The sequence below is a fragment of the Ranitomeya imitator genome, chromosome 4 (genome assembly GCF_032444005.1).
Source record: "Ranitomeya imitator isolate aRanImi1 chromosome 4, aRanImi1.pri, whole genome shotgun sequence".
In the NCBI taxonomy this organism is placed as follows: domain Eukaryota; kingdom Metazoa; phylum Chordata; class Amphibia; order Anura; family Dendrobatidae; genus Ranitomeya; species Ranitomeya imitator.
In genome coordinates, this window is record NC_091285.1 from 480,621,270 (window position 1) to 480,639,901 (window position 18,632).

General features: G+C 39.8%; 1 protein-coding gene across 10 annotated transcripts in view; it reads right to left on the reverse strand.

Annotated features, from left to right (window-relative positions):
- TCF12 (transcription factor 12) overlaps nt 1-18,632 on the reverse strand; it is a 440,208-nt gene that overhangs the window by 26,235 nt on the left and 395,341 nt on the right. For all 10 annotated transcript variants that reach the window (XM_069765926.1, XM_069765930.1, XM_069765927.1 and 7 more), the window contains 5 exons: nt 15,181-15,286; nt 14,221-14,354; nt 13,903-14,047; nt 13,722-13,783; nt 11,033-11,111 (listed from right to left, as the gene is read on the reverse strand). In XM_069765926.1, the coding sequence (XP_069622027.1) occupies nt 11,033-11,111; nt 13,722-13,783; nt 13,903-14,047; nt 14,221-14,354; nt 15,181-15,286 (526 nt within the window). The remainder of the gene's footprint in view (nt 1-11,032; nt 11,112-13,721; nt 13,784-13,902; nt 14,048-14,220; nt 14,355-15,180; nt 15,287-18,632) is intronic.

Here is an 18,632-nt window from a genome sequence, read left to right on the forward strand (position 1 = left end):
AAAAAAGAACACTAATCATTTAATAGCCAAAGATTTATGCAGTTAAAAATGTCATTCAAAATATTACATTTAAAAGGAAAAAAAATATTAAAAATTTCACTTTTATTCCGTGAACTTGTAAAAAAAAAAAAAACCCTGATGGTTTACTACTTTTTCGTATGACCTGAGCATCAGCAGAACACAGCAGAAGCACACTAGACGATGAAATATTACATGAACACTTATGGAGTATACACACACACATTTTATTTCTGTCACTTGTATGAACATGTCTCATTTTGATACTGCTCGTCTGTAAAACACTTGGGAAGTATTAAGGACAATATGCTTGTGAAAAGGCCATTGAAGCTTTCCGAATAAGCGCCATCTCCTACCAGCGAGGAAGACAACATAAATGATTTATGTGCTCAGGATTCACTTTCCGCATAACCTCACCAGATGAATAATGCAGCAACAACATTAATAAATTATGGATATACCACTGAAAATCAGAAAAGCACATCAAAGTAAAGGCCTATGGGTACGATTCTTCAATCACAACTGTGCCTGGGAAAAGGAGGAATATGTTTATTACAAATTCCTTTTTGGGCTTTCCACAAATGAATATCATTTGAAAGAAACGCTCCGCATAAAGACAAGACATCTGCAATGACACAATTGAGAGAAAACACCATAACAAATTGTACAAACACTTGATCGCTAAAAGTCTCCGTGCAGTTTGTTCTGCTAGGAAATTTGCACACACATTTTACATATTTGTGCACATACATTCTGCGTCCTCCCCCCAATACAGATAGTGAGAAAAGGCAGCCATGGAAAGAGCACTGGCTTCTGAAAACATGCCTTTGTGTTCCTCATTACATGGATGTGTTGATTCAGAAGCTCAGTTTGGCACGGCTCGTTTCGGCTGCAGCTGCCGCCCATCAGTCAACCATTCTCTCTGCTGTGCAAGTTCTAATTCATTACATCAGGTGAATCTTCCAAATCCATCACTAGGAATCAACTGACACACAAGTGCCCAGAAAGTAGTTCAACTTCTTTTTCCTTTTACCCCATGTTTAAAAATACGGAAAGTGACACAGTTGCTCATAGCAAATATCTAAATTGTGGCGTTTCTTCTAAAAATTAACTCTGAAGAAAAAGATGGGGTCTGGTCAATTAGGAAGGGAAGCTGCTCCACTTTTCACCAGTACAGGCTTTTGATCATTGGGTCATTCCATATCAAGTGATCCAAATATGATTTTTTTTTTCTCTGACGTCTTTAGATTTGTTTTATTTTTTGTTTTTATGAAGTACAACTTTAGTTAATTACAAATTAAAAGTTTAGAATTTTTTTCTTGATCAGTTAATTTTTTACAGATTTCTAAAATTTTGAAAAAGCGCAGATTTTGGCCTGGTATGGATTTACATTTTTTATCATATCTCGGGCTAGAATTACGATAAAGAGGTGGGAGAGGCATCGTTTTTCTCAGCACGGTACAGACTTTCATTTGGTATGTCACAAGTCTATGTTTCTTTATATTATGTTTTGGAGAAATCAAATTCTAAATTTTGATGCGCAATTGTAAAAAAACCCGTATGTTTTAAAATGGTGAAAACATGCATGTGTGTTACTCGTGTCCTTGTTTATATTTGTACAGGGTTTCAACTTGGGACCTATCAAATTTATATTTTCTTTTTTTAAGCCTTGAATCATCTGATTTTATGTTTGTGTGAATTTCTTCCTTTTTTCTTTTCAAATTACAACTTATTGACTTCAATATTTATATGCAACAATAAAGAAACACAACAAATCCTGCAGTGCCAGAATAAATAGATCTTAATCATCATAACACAACTTGCTCAGCATTTTCAACCTGAATTCATTGAACAAGCCAAAAGAAAAAAGGTCATCATATCCTCAAGTGATTTATAAATACAGTCTGATCCTAATTATATGTTAAAAACCAGATTAAAAGAACCAATATTTTTACCACCTATTTATACATTAACAATTTTCTTTCTATTATATCACTAAACATGTCATTTGTGAAGTGTTTAAGAAGAATAGTACAGTAGTTAAGTCCTCGTTTTATAAAATATGAACTAATCAAACAATAGTAGGTTTTTACACTGGCCTTTTATCATCAATGTGTCCCTTCTAGTGGGTGAAATGTCATCTTGTCCATAAGCGCTTACTAGCAGTGGCCGTTTCCTTTTGTGTCAGAGTATGTTCGGCCTGTCATGGTGTGCGGCTCCACCCGTGTCAATATCTGATTTTTGTAACTTTTACAATGTCTGGTTTTCTTAGATACACAAAGGACAGCGCTGGACCAGAAGCTGCAGGAAAGTCCTTTCTACGTCTTCATTTTCACAATCTATGGAGAGTCCAGTAGCCGCCACCAGCGCCGATCATATTCACAGGTCACATCACCAGTTCTGTCATCCATTACCAATCTTGTGCCGCCTTCTACCATGTCATTGACGTCACTCTCTTTGCTGAATGAAAAAACCCTTGTTTTTATTTCTGGTTCACTACATGGGATGACAGTCCGGTATTGCCGAGTCCCCTTTCTGCTTCCTGTAACCGAGGTTTTCACAAACTCTCCTCCTCTCCGTAGTCCTGGTTTGTACAATACATGAACTGGATGTTAAGAATATTTTTCTCCCTCCATTTGAGGAGTTTCCTGGATGATAAGATTTGGTGTGAATACGGCCTGTGGAGGCTGGAGCTGCCGGCCTGTCATCTGCTCTGCAGTCACCGTCTACCCCTGGTCATTCTCAGCCCCCACAAAGCTTTCTCCTCTGTCCTCTCCTGCTTCTAAGCTGTAACATCTACTATATAAAGCTGAATGTGTGTGTGTGTGTGTGTGTGTGTGTGTGTGTGTGTGTGTGTGTGTGTGTGTGTGTGTATGTGTGTGTGTGTATGTCCGGGATTGGCATCTGCACCGTCGCAGCTACAGCCACAAAATTTTGCACAGTCACACGTCTGGACCCCGAGAGCGTCATAGGCTATGTTGTGAGGCGAAATTTTAACCCTGCGCGTTCCAATTCACCAAACAACTTTGCCCCTATCTACATAATGGGGAAAAAAGTGAAAGGAAAAGTGTTGGAGGCGTCACAGCTACAGAAACAAAATTTTGCACAGTCACACGTCTGGACCCTGAGAGTGTCATAGGCTACGTTGTGAGGTGAAATTTTAACCCCGCGCGGAACTCGCCACATGCAAAAACTAGGCTCTTGCAAAACTCGCCACAAGTGCAAAATTCTCCTCATGAAAAACTCGCCACACGCAAAACTTGCACACGCGGAAAAATTGCCACATGCACAAAAGTTGCAACACATGCAAAAGTTGCCTCACACAAAACTTGCACATACTCAAAAGGCACCACACATAATACTCGCAACGCGCAAAACTCGCCATGCGCAAAACTTGCTGCACACAACTTGCTACACTAACCTGTCACATGCAACTCGACACACAAAAAGTTGCTACACGCATGTTGCTACACAAAACTCATCTCACAAAAGTCGCTACATGCATGTCGCCACACGCAACTCAACACACACAACTTGACAAACGAAACTCGCCCTAAAACACACACAAGTCTGGTATTATCCTTCAAAAATAAAAATCTGATTAATAAGCAGACAAACTACAACAAATGTACCATATAGGAAATACGGCAGCTGTCAGTCACATGACCTGTCTATTATGTGTATGTGTGAGCTAATATATACTGCCAGGGGGAGGGCTTCCTGTTGGCTGGGGATTTATCAGGCTGCCAATTTAGCTTACAAATACTGAGGTAAAAATACTGAGCAAATAACGTGTGAACGAGGTCTAATACAGGAGGAGATGACACACAGGTATATACTATATACAGGGGAGATGACACACAGATATATACTATATACAGGAGAGATGACACACAGGTATATACTATATAGAGGAGGAGATGACATATAGGTACATATATATACAGGAGGAGATGACATACAGGTATATACTATATACAGGAGGAGATGACATACAGGTATATGCTATATATAGAAGATGACATGCAGGTATATACTATATGCAGGAGGAGATGACATACAGATATATACTATATACAGGGGAGATGACACAGGTATATACTATATACAGGAGGAGATGACATACAGGTATATGCTATATATAGAAGATGACATGCAGGTATATACTATATGCAGGAGGAGATGACACACAGGTATATACTATATACAGGAGGAGATGACATACAGGTATCTATATATATAATTGTCTAAGGGTTTTTCCGTCTGTCTGTCTGTCTGTCCTGGAAATCCCGGGTCTCTGATTGGTCGAGGCCTGGCGGCCTGGCGGCACAGCATCGACGTAGAAATCCCGCGTCTCTGATTGTTCGAGGCCGCCAGGCCTCGACCAATCAGCAACGGGCACAGCGACGATGATGTCATAATGGTTGCCATGGCGACGATGATGTCATAAAGGTTGCCTCGACCAATCAGCGACGGGCACAGTCTGCCGCGAATTCTGGAATCATCATTGTCCATATACTACGGGGACATGCATATTCTAGAATACCCGATGCGTTAGAATCGGGCCACAATCTAGTATACTATATATAGAAGGAGATGACATTCAGGTATATACTATATATAGGGGAGATGACACACAGCAGGTATATACTATATACAGGGGAGATGACATACAGGTATATACTATATACAGGAGATGACATACAGATGTATACTATATATAAGGGAGATGACAAACATGTATATACTGAGGTGATGAGGTGAAAATGAGAGGTGTGAGGTGAAAATGAAAAGTTGTGAGTGCAAAATGAGAGGAGTGAGGAAAAATAGTGGAGTGATCAGAAAATGGCAGATGTGAGGTTGAAATGACAAGTGTTAGGGGGGAATGAGAGGAGTGAGGGAGAAAATGAGAGGTGTGAGGGAGAAAATGAGAGATGTGAGGGGGAAAATGAAAGATGTGATTGGGAAAATGAGAGGCGTGATGGGAAAATAAGAGAAGTGAGGTGCTATAACTAACCACAGATATTTACTATGCCCAGGCAACGCCGGGCTCTTCAGCTAGTAATAAAATAATACAGTAACATCTAAAAATCATGGATTATTTGGGAAATATAGACCCCACACTTTTAGACCACATGCTGAACAGATCTGAATTCGAGATTTTCGAATTGATACTGTAATAGTTTTTTGGTTTTTTTTTAAATATGATCCCATCACGATCCCATCTTGTATTTTGGTACAGATGTGGCTAGGAGCATAGCAGGCACATGGGCAGTTTTTGAAATTTAGAAATTAAACTTTTTTTTCGGAAATGCGTTTTAAAATCTTGCGTTTGCGTTTGCATGGGTAAATATTACCAAAGATACTCTTGTGACATATCTGGTGAAAGCCTGTACAGTTCTGAGTAGAATGGTGTTTATTTTGTTTCTCTTTTTTCTAGCCTAAGTTATGAGGAGAAATGTAAAGGCAGGCAACACAGAAATTCGCACTTTTTCTGAGCTTTGAAAATCAATAATAAAAAAAAAAATTCTAGAATTTTTTTTTCCTTCACATTTTGCATTCTCTGCCACACTATTATCAAATAACAAAACCTCAAAAGAATTAAAAATATAGAGGTAAAAATTATTGGTTCACTTGACATGGAATGACTCCATTTTTAGGCTATGTTCACACGTTCCTGATTTCCCTGCTGTTTTTTCTGCACTAAAAAACGCAGCTCTTGGCAGAAAACGCAGGTGCTTTTTTGGTGCGTTTTTTTATGCGTTTTTTGATGCGTTTTTTAGTGCGTTTTTTTATGCAGTTTTCTATGCAGAGTCTGTGTGTTCTCTAGGAAGTTTTTTAGGGTTAAAATGGCTGAAAATACCCTAACCCTACCCCTAACCCTACCCCTAACCTAACCTTAGTGGAAAAAAAAAAAAAAAATTATTTGTTTTTTTATTGTCCCTACCTATGGGGGTGACAAAGGGGGGGGGGGGGGGGGGTCATTTACTGTTTTTTTTATTTTGATCACTGAGATAGATTATATCTCAGTGATCAAAATGCACTTTGGAACGAATCTGCCGGCCGGCATATTCGGCGGGTGCACTGCGCATGCACCCGCCATTTTGCAAGATGGCGGCGCCCGGGGAGAAGACGGCCAGACGGACACCGGGAGGCCGGGTAAGTATAAGGGGGGGAGATGAGGGCACGGGGGGGGGGGGGTGTGGGCGTCGGAGCACGGGGGGGTGGCATCGGAGCATGGGGGGGTGGGATTGGGGCACGGGGGGGCAGCCACACTGCAGCGGTTCTGCACCACAAACCGCAGAAAACCCGCAGATATTTTTTTCATCTGCGGGTTTTACTGCGGGTTTGACCTCACAATGGAGGTCAATGGGTGCAGAACCGCTGCAGTTCCGCAAAAAGAAGTGACATGGTACTTCTTTTTTACCGCGGCTATTCAGCGCGGCTTTTTTCACGATTTTCCGCAATGTGGGCACAGCAGTTCCTGTTTTCCATAGGGTACATTGTAATGTACCCTGCGTGGAAAACAGCTGCGGACCCGCAGCGGGAAAATCGCGGCGGTTCCGCATTTAAAAAAGGATGGTGTGAACATGGCCTTAACCTATTTTTTTCAATTTTTTTTTATAAACATAACAGTGAAGACACAAATCCATTCTAGGCATACATTTCATATACACTGCTCAAAAAAAAAATAAAGGGAACACTAAAAATACCAAATCCTAGATATCACTGAATGAAATATTCCAGTTGTAAATCTTTATTCATTATATTGTGGAATGTGTTGAGAAAAATAAAACCTAAAAATTATCAATGTAAATTACAACTAATATCCCACGGAGGTCTGGAGTTGGAATGATGCTCAAAATAAAAGTGGAAAATGAAGTTACAGGCTGATCCAACTTCAGTGGAAATGCCTCAAGACAAGGAAATGATGCTCAGTAGGGTGTGTGGCCTCCACATGCCTGTATGACCTCCCTACAACGCCTGGGCATGCTCCTGATGAGGCGGCGGATGGTCTCCTGAGGGATCTCCTCCCAGACCTGGACTAAAGCATCCGCCAACTCCTGGACAGTCTGTGGTGCAACGTGACGTTGGTGGATGGTGCGAGACATGATGTCCCAGAGATGTGTTCAATCGGATTCAGGTCTGGGGAAGGAGCGGGCCAGTCCATAGCTTCAATGCCTTCATCTTGCAGGAACTGCTGACACACTCCAGCCAAATGAGGTCTGGCATTGTCCTGCATTAGGAGTGGACGTCGGGCACTCAGACCAACCTCATGGGAGTTGGTTTCTTACCATTTGTGCAGACACATGCACATTTGTGGCCTGCTGGAGGTCATTTTGCAGGGCTCTGGCAGTGCTCCTCCTTGCACAAAGGCTGAGGTATCGGTCCTGCTGCTGGGTTGTTGCTTTCCTACGGCCTCCTCCACGTCTCCTGGTATACTGGCCTGTCTCCTGGTAGCGACTCCAGCCTCTGGACACTACACTGACAGACACACCAAACCTTCTTGCCACAGCTTGATGTGCTATCCTGGATGAGCTGCACTACCTGAGCCACTTGTGCTCACTTCTCATGCTACCACGAGTGTGAAAGCACAACCAACATTCAAAAGTGACCAAAACATCAGCGAGAAAGCACTGGTACTGAGATGTGGTCTGTGGTTCCCACCTGCAGAACCACTCCTTTATTGAGTGTGTCTTGATAATTGCCAATAATTTCTATCTGTTGTCTATTCCATTTGCAAAACAGCATGCGAAATTGATTGTCGAACAGTGTTGCTTCCTAAGTGGACAGTTTGATTTCACAGAAGTTTGATTTACTTGGAGTTATATTCTGTTATTTAAGTGTTCCCTTTATTTTTTGAGCAGTGTAGATTCATTGCAGGACCTGCTTAGAGCAGGGATATGAGATCTTCTGATAAGTAGTGTTATCACATGTTGGCGAATTCACTCTCATTACATAATTAAGAAGTCAGGCAATAAGTCACCAACAAGGTGTTCCTGAAATGTTGGGCCAAACTAATCATATCAATTAGGACAGCCTAGAGTCCTACTAGCCTGGTCAGTTGGGATTGGCGGTTGGATTTGACTTTGACCTTATTTAAACAATAAGGCCAGGGCTACAAAGCAACATGTGTCGCAAGTCAGTGTGGTCGCGAGACAGTGCGATCGCGGTGGCAAATTGCGTCATCTTCTGTAATGATTTTACATAACGCAACCTACCATGACAGAATCATAAATGTTTTCAGATGTGCTGAAACTTCTGTTGCCGGTCATAAGCGACTCACTTGCTGTAGACGTCAATGCGAGTTGGTTACGACTTTACCACAACTTGGCAGTTTTTTTTTTTTATAGCAAAATTGTATCGCTAAAATAATTGTGTCACAGCAAGTCCTAAATACCAGATGCACAAATGTTTTAGGTAGCGTGACTTGTGTGAGATTTGCAGCCATAGGATACATGTTTCATGTAGCCTCAGCCTAATACTGAAGAATATTTATTGCGGTGTCGGGAAAAGAAACAGTTGGACAAACTACTGGTGAAATCACAATAACGAAAATAGTTAAAATTAATGTGTTTAAATGCAGAGTTTTACAGATTTAATTATTTTTAAGCCAAATTAATATTAATTAATTAATCCAAAACTATCCTCCACAGGGTATGAGTTAGGAGATAATACTGCAGCGTAATTCCCAAGCGACTAAGACTCGGTCTATCTAACCTTTATGGGCTATATTTGGCATCTAAATGCATTGTGAGGAATAGTAACAAAACTAAAATATTTATGGAATACACTGATTGATAGCATCAGTGTTATTTATGACTGATGATGAAGTACTGTAAATCTAGTACCACCAAATTATTAGAGGGAGCAGGATCAGTGATAATTTATTATAACCAGGCAAATAATCATGAGGCTATTCAGCTGGAGCCAAACCATGAGACAGGCTGAATTTTAAGATATTACCAGCATAATGTCTACAACATTACCAAAAGTAAGAATTTCAGGATCACAGGATCAGAACATCTAAACCTAAGCTGACAGGGCTTCTACATGAGACATGGGATGATGCTCTTAACTTAATTACAACTATTTGCTTACGATAATTTGATTATAACGCAAATCTTCACGTTTGAATGCAAGTAATGCTATTAATGCATTAGGAAGGAGTCCTGTTACATCACCCTGAAGTTAATGATGGCTGTTTCCTTATACAATGGAAAAAAATGTCAATGGGGCTTTCTGTGGCCTGTCTAGTAGAACAGCTGTTCACATTTTACTAGACAGCTGAAGTGGGAGTGCGGGAGCAGCCAGTCACCCGCAGTTCATTATTCATACATCAGATAACTATCATACTCCCATCCATTCAGGACAGCTTCCCAAGTTATAAATAATGAAGAAAAAACACAATTAACTGTGTAACTTCCAGGAATGACCATGGTCTATGTGTCACACAAAATTATCATATATACGGTATATATATATCATATATAAACACATATTATATATATATTATATATATACATACACAGAGAGAGAGAGAGAGAGAGATCTATATATATATATATATATATATATATATATATAAAAATATATATATATGTATGTATATATTAATATATATATATATACATACACACACACACACGTATTATATGTGTTATATACATATATATTATATTTCAGATCACAGCAAAACAAAACGCTGACATTCACCATTGTGTGGTCCCCTCTGATTACTAGTTGCATACTATGATTGCAGCCAACACAACAACTGTGAGCAGAAAAATGTAAGCAGGTCAGAAAATGAACTCTTCTTGTGTAACTTGGTTTGCAGTGGGAGCTTCCGCAAATCTACCTTCAAGAGCCATTAGAGTTTGTACTGCGCTATATTGCCTAACCTGCTTCATAACAAGTTTCTCACACTCAAATCTATTCAGAAACGTATCCAATCTTCCATAAGCTGAGGTGGGCCAACTAAAGACAAACAACATCAAAGCAATCCACCCCAAATACAAAAGGTTTTGGGACAACAACTATTAGGCTATGTCAGACTGACCTATTACAGGCTTTCGGCAACAGCAAAAAGAAAAAAACTACAGATTTTACTGGAGAAATGCCAGATTTGCCACGAATTTCACCCAAAGCAATAATTACAGAATCACTGGGTGAAATCTGCAGTAAACACACAGCATGAACGGACATCTTGCAGATTTTCCAGGTGTAAATCTACTGTGGAAAAGTTGCTACATATCAGTCCCCTATGTACATGGAAATGATCGTAATCATTCAAATAAGCAGGTAGGCTGCTTAAAGTAACAATTCACAATAACAGCAAAACAACTGTTCTAAAATATCATGGTCCACTTGTTTCCTTCAATTTGTTTACGGTTTTATTTACATGTGTAGCATGTCTATTATCTAAGTGTTTTTATTGCAGTTTTTCCCAATTAAGATCAAAATGGGAATCAGTAGAGATCAGCAAATCTGTTTGCATGACCCTGGTCCAACTAGAACATCAGTGTTCGGTGGCCGCCGGAGAGGACCCCTGTGAACCACCTTCTATCTGCCAGCCTCCCCATCATCTTTAACAGTAGCGACATGCAACAATGATGTCGCACCATGTCGACAAAACAGAAGAGGCGCCGGAGATTACAACAGGCAGGAGGTGGTTCGCAGGGTTCTTGTCCAGCGGCCATGGAATACTCCACAGCTGATGGACGAGGGTCCTGCAAATTTTTTAATAGCAGAAACAAATATATAAATAAATAAGAAAACACCAAAAATGAAGACTTTCCACTGTGGTTTTCTGTCCATAGTCTGCAGATTTCATTAAAAAAAAAACCACACCAAAATGCTACATGTGAATATACACCAATAGTTGTTAGTGCAAGAATCCACAACAATTTTCACATTTCTTATACCACTATGTATTCCAACACTATGGAAAAAAAATTAAGAAGAAAATTAAAATTTGGCTAAAACAAACAAACAAACAAACAAAAAATCCTACCTGGAAGAGGAGACGGAGACCCAACAGGGGTTGAAGGATTTGATGGAAAACTACTGCTGGTGTGATCAGGAGAATAAATCTAGGCGAAATCAGAAGGCAGATTCTTGTTATAAAGTAAGATTTGCATGAGTTGAAAACAAAATAATTTTCATGTACCGTCACACATCAATAAAACTGCACTGTACGCGAGGCAACACTATAACTTTATTAATCCCACCACAGATAGAAGCACTGACAAGTTTCCGGAACATTAAATGCACAGCAACACTGCTGCCTTTCACTATGGAAGCCTCTGGCAAGGGTCCAGAAACTCTTCAAAAGACAACTTAGGTCATGGTCAAGACTGTCGACATGAAATAAAGGAGATGCCTGCTTTCCCGATTTTCACAAATAGGGGAAAAGAACAAACAAATAACCAGAAGTAGAGAAATTACATCAGTGTAGGCTCGCTTATTCTTGTAAGGATTTGTACTGTGTAGTGAATACAGTATGTGCACAAAGAAGAAAAAAAAGCTCCACACCAATTTCGCCTCCTCTCATGTCATGAGCAACAAGATATGTATAGAAAAAGTCACATCTGAGTGATGCCATGCCTTGAAGCTTTATTATAACGCCCAGTGAAGACACCAAAATACTAATGTTTACAATTCCTAATATGAAGGAACATATGCCATGTCTGTTAAATGCCTCAAATTGCCGCAAAGTCCTTTAATGATATTACCATAAATGCAGATATCTCATTCTGTATTCAGTCCATGCCGTGTGCCGCTTTAAATGACCAATATGAACAATCCTTACACCTTCTGCTAAGTCTAAATGGCAACCTCACTTATTTTCAAGCAACAAACAAGAGCCCTCCTCCCTTCAGTCATGGTTCATTCCGATCAGTGGGGTGCCAATATGCCCAAGCCTAATGAAAGGGGACAGAGACAATGGCCACACAAAGGAAAGCCCACAGAGCCAAACCATGAGTGGTTAGTCCAATTTTTTAAACACTGGGGTGTACATTTCAGTTGCCCTTTGTTATGGTAATTTCATAGAGTCTCGAAGCTACAAAGAAACTTGATTCATGGATTGCATTTTAAAGTTCACTTCCCCAAAATCCAATTTTCTTTGTGCTCAAAACCACTGGCCACTTAATTACTTCGACAGCAGAATACGTTAGAACATGCTCGAGAAATAAGGTATCGCAAAGACGTCTGATATAATCGACTATGTTAAACAACGCTCCTGTTTGATCTTCTCAAAATTAAAGCCTAAATGTTTTGATTTGGCATTAGGCAATGAAATAAACCAGATGTTCCTTCCCTTCATATAACCCTCCACGGGCACAATCTTAAAGGGTTATTATTTGGCAACCGTTCAGGGAAACACATTAGAAATGGCACAAATACCCAGATTTTCTTTCCTTTCTATCTACACTAGTTCATTATCCAAACTAATGCATAATCCACAGGGCTTTGGGAACTTTGTGTAAATACTTTCATGTACAATTCTCTTTCTTGGCTACCCTGAGATTAAGACCACAATTATCCAGGCTTAAACCTAAAATAAAAGAACCTTTGCAAATGTATTATCTGGCCTTACATGTTTAATCACATCGTATTCGGTATGCTCTTTAATACCTAAACTGAAGAACAAATGCCTCATCTTCTGATCTTCTACACATGAAAGGAACGCAGAAAATGGGTGTTTAACAGCAACACAAGCAGTGTTGTGTATTTTGGATCATTAAAATTGTTTTTTTTCCTTCATATTGTCAACTCATAAGGGCGAACTGATCTTCAGATTTCCTCAATCACTCTTAATCAGTACTATCAAGGTCCTAAAATATTATGCAGTTAATGGTAATAAAAAAAACAGACCCCGGAAAACAAAAATGGATGTGACCGACTATGGCTTGCACTCAGAGCAGATGGAATGCATCTCCACTGGAAATGACAGCAGTGATTTATGAAATGACCTGACTGCTACCCACCCTGCTACAAAACCGGATGACAAAATCAAGTCACCATGACAACCAGAGCCCACCCAGCACACAGAATAAGCATCTATGCCTCTTTATTAGAATGAATTTGGGATGGTTTAGAAAATTCCACAAACGGAAGGGAAGAGGCGCAAGAGCACATAAAGGATGCTTCATGGTCTGGACAATATTAATAAACTCAACAGCATTATGCATTTTTTTAACCAAACTGTAGTAACTACACTGAAATAAAACAAATCATAACATATGTGTAATCTCTTTATATCGTTGCTAAAAAGGGATTTGTAAATATGCCAAAAAGCGGATGTAAATCGTTTTTTGTTTAGACCTAAAACACTGAAAAAGTATGTGCGTCTAAGCAGTCTGGGAAGGGGTCTTACAAAGTTTACAGCAAACACTTGGATTATGAATACATCCAGCATTAATGGGCAAGACCGCGTATGAGCGGAGCTTTCATTTAACAACTCCCAGGCTGCGTTCCACAAGAAAAGTGATACTCTTAGGACAGACAGCTGTTTCCTTCAGAAGGTCATGCATCATTAAATAAATGGAGAGAACACCGCATTGTACAGATAATTCTAGAAGCCTGTATGATATGGCAAAAACGGCAGGCTCAAATAGTATACACAAACCACCCCGAAAACTATTAGGGCGAATAATGAAAATGTGATTTTACCACTCTCCATGTACACAAATACTCACAGATGCCAGAGCTTTTCCAAGTGCATCTCCAGTCTGGGAGCTTCCGGCTGCATTACCTCTGCCTATAATAATAGAAGTAAGCGGATATAATACTAGTGTGCAGTAAATAACATATTTTACTAATAGGATATTTTCCAAACATAAATTCTGCAGAGAAGGAATGTTATAAATGAAAACTTACCCAAGAGATTGTCTGATCCATTGATGGGTGGGGTGTGGGAAGAGGAAACATAGGAGGAACTAGTGGTGCCACCTCGATGGAAGCTGGACATTGGCGGAAGACTGGCATTTAGGTCTGTTGGTGAAACTGGATGTGGTGGATAGTTCTGAATGGAGGACACGGAAGATTAGATTTTTTTGAAAATCATTTAACAAGTTTTTGGAGATAAAGTGCTAAAATAATTATAAAAACTCACTATTAACGAAAAAAAAAAAAAAATCACAATTTTTAATATAAAAGTCATCTGATCAAGTGATGCCACCTTTTAATTTATCTTACCAAGCGGTCATGTAGGCTGCCATAATTATTTGGCTGGGGCATATGAGTAGATGAATTGCCCATCATTCCACCGTAGCCGGGCTGGCCAATCCCATTCGAGGAATTCCATAGCTCTGAGGAGTTATGGTTGCCATCTATAAAATTATTAATACCAATAAGTAACTAGCCAAAATGCAAGTTAAAAAAAAGAGGTTTAAAAGATGAAAAAAAAATGAAATTGTTCAAATGAGCTGTTAGAAACCTATGAAGAGAGTAAAGTACAATACTCATTGTTCCGAGTTATAATGTGACATCATGAATGATCATTATATTAGGCTAGGGTCACATTGCGTTAGGGCAATCCGTTTAGCGCTAGCGGATTGCGCTAACGCAATGTTTTTAAGGGGCCGCATTTCGGGTTCGCGTGAACGTCCCCGCTCTCGCAGATCCCCGCTCTGCGAGAGCGGGGAACGGACCTCGGGCGCGCCGCAGACGCTGCAAGCAGCGTCCGAGGCGCGCTGCAAAAGACCGGCACATCGCCAGCGCGTGCCGAAAAGGACACGCGCTAGCAATGTGCTGGTTACATTGCGGGCTATGGGAGCGCTAACGGGCGCGTTGAATGGCGTTAATTTCGCCGTGCAACGCTGTCCGTTAGCGCTCACACTAAAATGCAATGTGACCCTAGCCTACACTCAAGGTGAGAAACTATTTCTTGGATGGCTGCTCAGTCAATCACAGGCCTCAGAGTAATGATGTACCTCAGGCCTTGATTAGATGCAGTGGTCACAGATCTCGAAAAAGAAAGTAAAGATTTGTGGGTATTACTACTTTACTTTACTATATCTCTTAACCCATTCAGTACATTTTAGCGGCTTTTTAAAAGCACAAAAACTTTCAGAATGATAGCTCTTTATGATCAGAATAAAAGAAAACTGGCTACAGGAGTTTAAGGAGTTAGAGCATCACCACTATAATACAAACCTTGCAGAAAGAAAGTGCTAGCGAACATACTGCTGGGTGGTTTAGGGGATGGGTAGCTTGGAGACTCCCTATTGAAATCATCGGAACCTGGAGAGGGTGCATAGACCTGAAATAAAATCATTGGAAAATTAGAAAAACTAAAAGGATTATCATGCAACACAGAGACCTAATACAGATAAATATGTTAAATTGCAGTATATTAAAATAGTATAATAAATAAAACTTGACTATGGAAGACAAAGAAGATTATCAAATCCCTATATAACGTTCAGAATTATGATCAGTCTTTCTTCCGCTCTGCAAGTTACCAAGGTACAAATAAGTGAAATATTGCTTAATATGGACATATTAAGTGTTGTCTATAGCATCTAATTAAAGACTTTCTAAAACCCTCAGATTGTAGAGTAATCTTGAAGCAGCCAACATGAGCAAATGTGTCCTGAAATATTCACAGTAACAAAAGAAGAAGGAAGGAAGAAAGTAGTAATATAAGCTGTAAAGGTTTATTAACTACACACAAATACCCAGGAAATGTATATATTCTAAATTAGATAGGCAGAGCAGAAATATGAAGAAAATATGTTCGGAACCAAAATGGAAAGTTAGGGGCAGAGTATACAATAGAGAGATGTTGGCAGAAAGATGGTCCAGCAAATCATTAGTCGGCAGCTCTCCCCCCAATCCTCCATACACAGGAGTGTTGAATCTGGTATAATACACTTGTGAATTCGGAATTAAAAAAAAATAAACAAAACTGAATCAAACTGCACATGTGATTCCAGACTAAAGGAGCTAGTGGTCAGACGCAACAAAAATGTTGCATTTTGATAACAACACGAAGACTCTGAAGCCCACAACCCCCAAGCGAGAGCGATCAGACAAATCAGTTTCGGATTGCCTGTGAATGGTGGCGCTAAATCAGTGTGGTCCAATAGAAACCTGCTCCAACATACTGATCACTGCACACAAGGCAGATCGGTTCTACACATTTAAGCACATGAAAATCACCTCAGTTTATCTGAAGGTTTGGGAACACATGGATTTCAACATGCCCCTTTAAGAGGAGTGTGACAGTCACCGAAATGTAATGAATAACCTTTCTGTTGTCATAGTAAATGCTGAAGTCAAATACAAATATGAACAGGCCTGTTTCTTCTTCACATCCGCTGGCTACATACATGACCAGGCAATGGCGTAGTCACTGCACAAGCTACTCTACCCAACACACTGAAAAACGTTTGTAATGAGAACGTTTTCTGCTGTTCAATTAAATTATTTCCTGCTTCATATCCAATTAATAAACAAATCAAACTGAAATAAGCACATTCAAAAAATGAGCTGCACGGTGGCTCAGTGGTTAGCACTGCAGCGCTGGGGTCAAATCCCACCAAGGACAACATCTGCAAGGAGTTGTATGTTCTCCCCGTGTTTGCGTGGGTTTCCTCCGGGTACTCCCGTTTCCTCCCACACTCCAAACACATACGGATGGGGAACTTAGATTGTGACCCCCATTGGGGACAGTGATAATGGTCTTAGTCGAATGTACTAGGAGACATCAAGTGTAAACGCATTTTTACATAGTGTCCATAGAGGGTCTGAAGAAAAAGAACTGTTATTCTGGCCAATAGAAAACAGTTTGCCTTCCTTTTCTGAAGCCCATAGTTTCCAGAACTGTCTAATGTAGGTAGAATTAATTATGGCAGAGTTTTACAATTAATAGTATTACCTAAACCTGACGCATAAGATATCAGGCAAAGGCTACACAGCCAACATTATAGAAACAAGGTCAAAGAGGGTTGGGCAACATTAATCTAAAGTGTCTGGCCACCTTTAGGCTATGTGCACACATTGCGTTTTTGCTGAGTTTTTTAATGCTAATTTTAAGCTGTGTTTTGCAGCACCAGCAAATTTCAGAAATCTCATGCACATACTTTTTTTTCCTGACTGATTTGAAAAACTGCTGCACTTTGCAAACTGCAGCATGTCACTTCTTCAGCGCTTTTTCACCCATAGAAAGCAATGAGTAAGTGCAAAACTGCAGGTATCAGGCTTTGCTGCGTTTTTGTGCAATAACCATAAGGAACCTTTTTTTTTTGGGGGGGGGGGGGAAGCACTAAACTTTATCAGCATGCACAAGACACAACACAAATGCAGCAAAGAAACACAGCAAAATCTGCTTTTAGTAAGCTGCTGCTTTTACTGCCTAGAGAGCAAGTTTTGCCTGCAGAAAAAAAAACGCAGCAAAAACGCAATGTGTGAACTTAGCCTTAAGCTTGGTTACCATGCTAGGACTGTAAAGTGCATCGGCATGCACTCTTATAGCAAAGTCTATGGGATTCTACATTTTTAAACCGCTTTATTGTAAATTGAGGGTTTTCAATTTTGAATTATCTGAAAATCTGCAGGATAGTTCTGTTTTGGCTGCACCACCACTGCAATATGTGAACACAGACTTAGCACTGAAGTAATTTCAGGAGAAACTTTTTTTTTTTTTTTAATAGGAAAATAAAGGTGCTTTATGAGAAGCCTTTACTATTATTCAGTAAAATATCTGATTTATTTAATTATACAAATATTACAATGTTCAAGAAAAAGGCTGGTTTCTGGATATTAATCTATCAATGTCACAAACCAAACATATGACAGTTAGGAACTTGCAGAATGCTGAAAGTGTTAAATAATGAGAATCACATATGGTTAATTGGAGGAACAGATCATTCCTAGAGTACAGGTCCTTCTCAAAAAATTAGCATATAGTGTTAAATTTCATTATTTACCATAATGTAATGATTACAATTAAACTTTCATATATTATAGATTCATTATCCACCAACTGAAATTTGTCAGGTCTTTTATTGTTTTAATACTGATGATTTTGGCATACAACTCCTGATAACCCAAAAAACCTGTCTCAATAAATTAGCATATTTCACCCATCCAATCAAATAAAAGTGTTTTTTAATAACAAACAAAAAAACCAACAAATAATAATGTTCAGTTATGCACTCAATACTTGGTCGGGAATCCTTTGGCAGAAATGACTGCTTCAATGCGGCGTGGCATGGAGGCAATCCGCCTGTGACACTGCTGAGATGTTATGGAGGCCCAGGATGCTTCAATAGCGGCCTTAAGCTCATCCAGAGTGTTGGGTCTTGCGTCTCTCAACTTTCTCTTCACAATATCCCACAGATTCTCTATGGGGTTCAGGTCAGGAGAGTTGGCAGGCCAATTGAGCACAGTAATACCATGGTCAGTAAACCATTTACCAGTGGTTTTGGCACTGTGAGCAGGTGCCAGGTCGTGCTGAAAAATGAAATCTTCATCTCCATAAAGCATTTCAGCCGATGGAAGCATGAAGTGCTCCAAAATCTCCTGATAGCTAGCTGCATTGACCCTGCCCTTGATGAAACACAGTGGACCAACACCAGCAGCTGACATGGCACCCCACACCA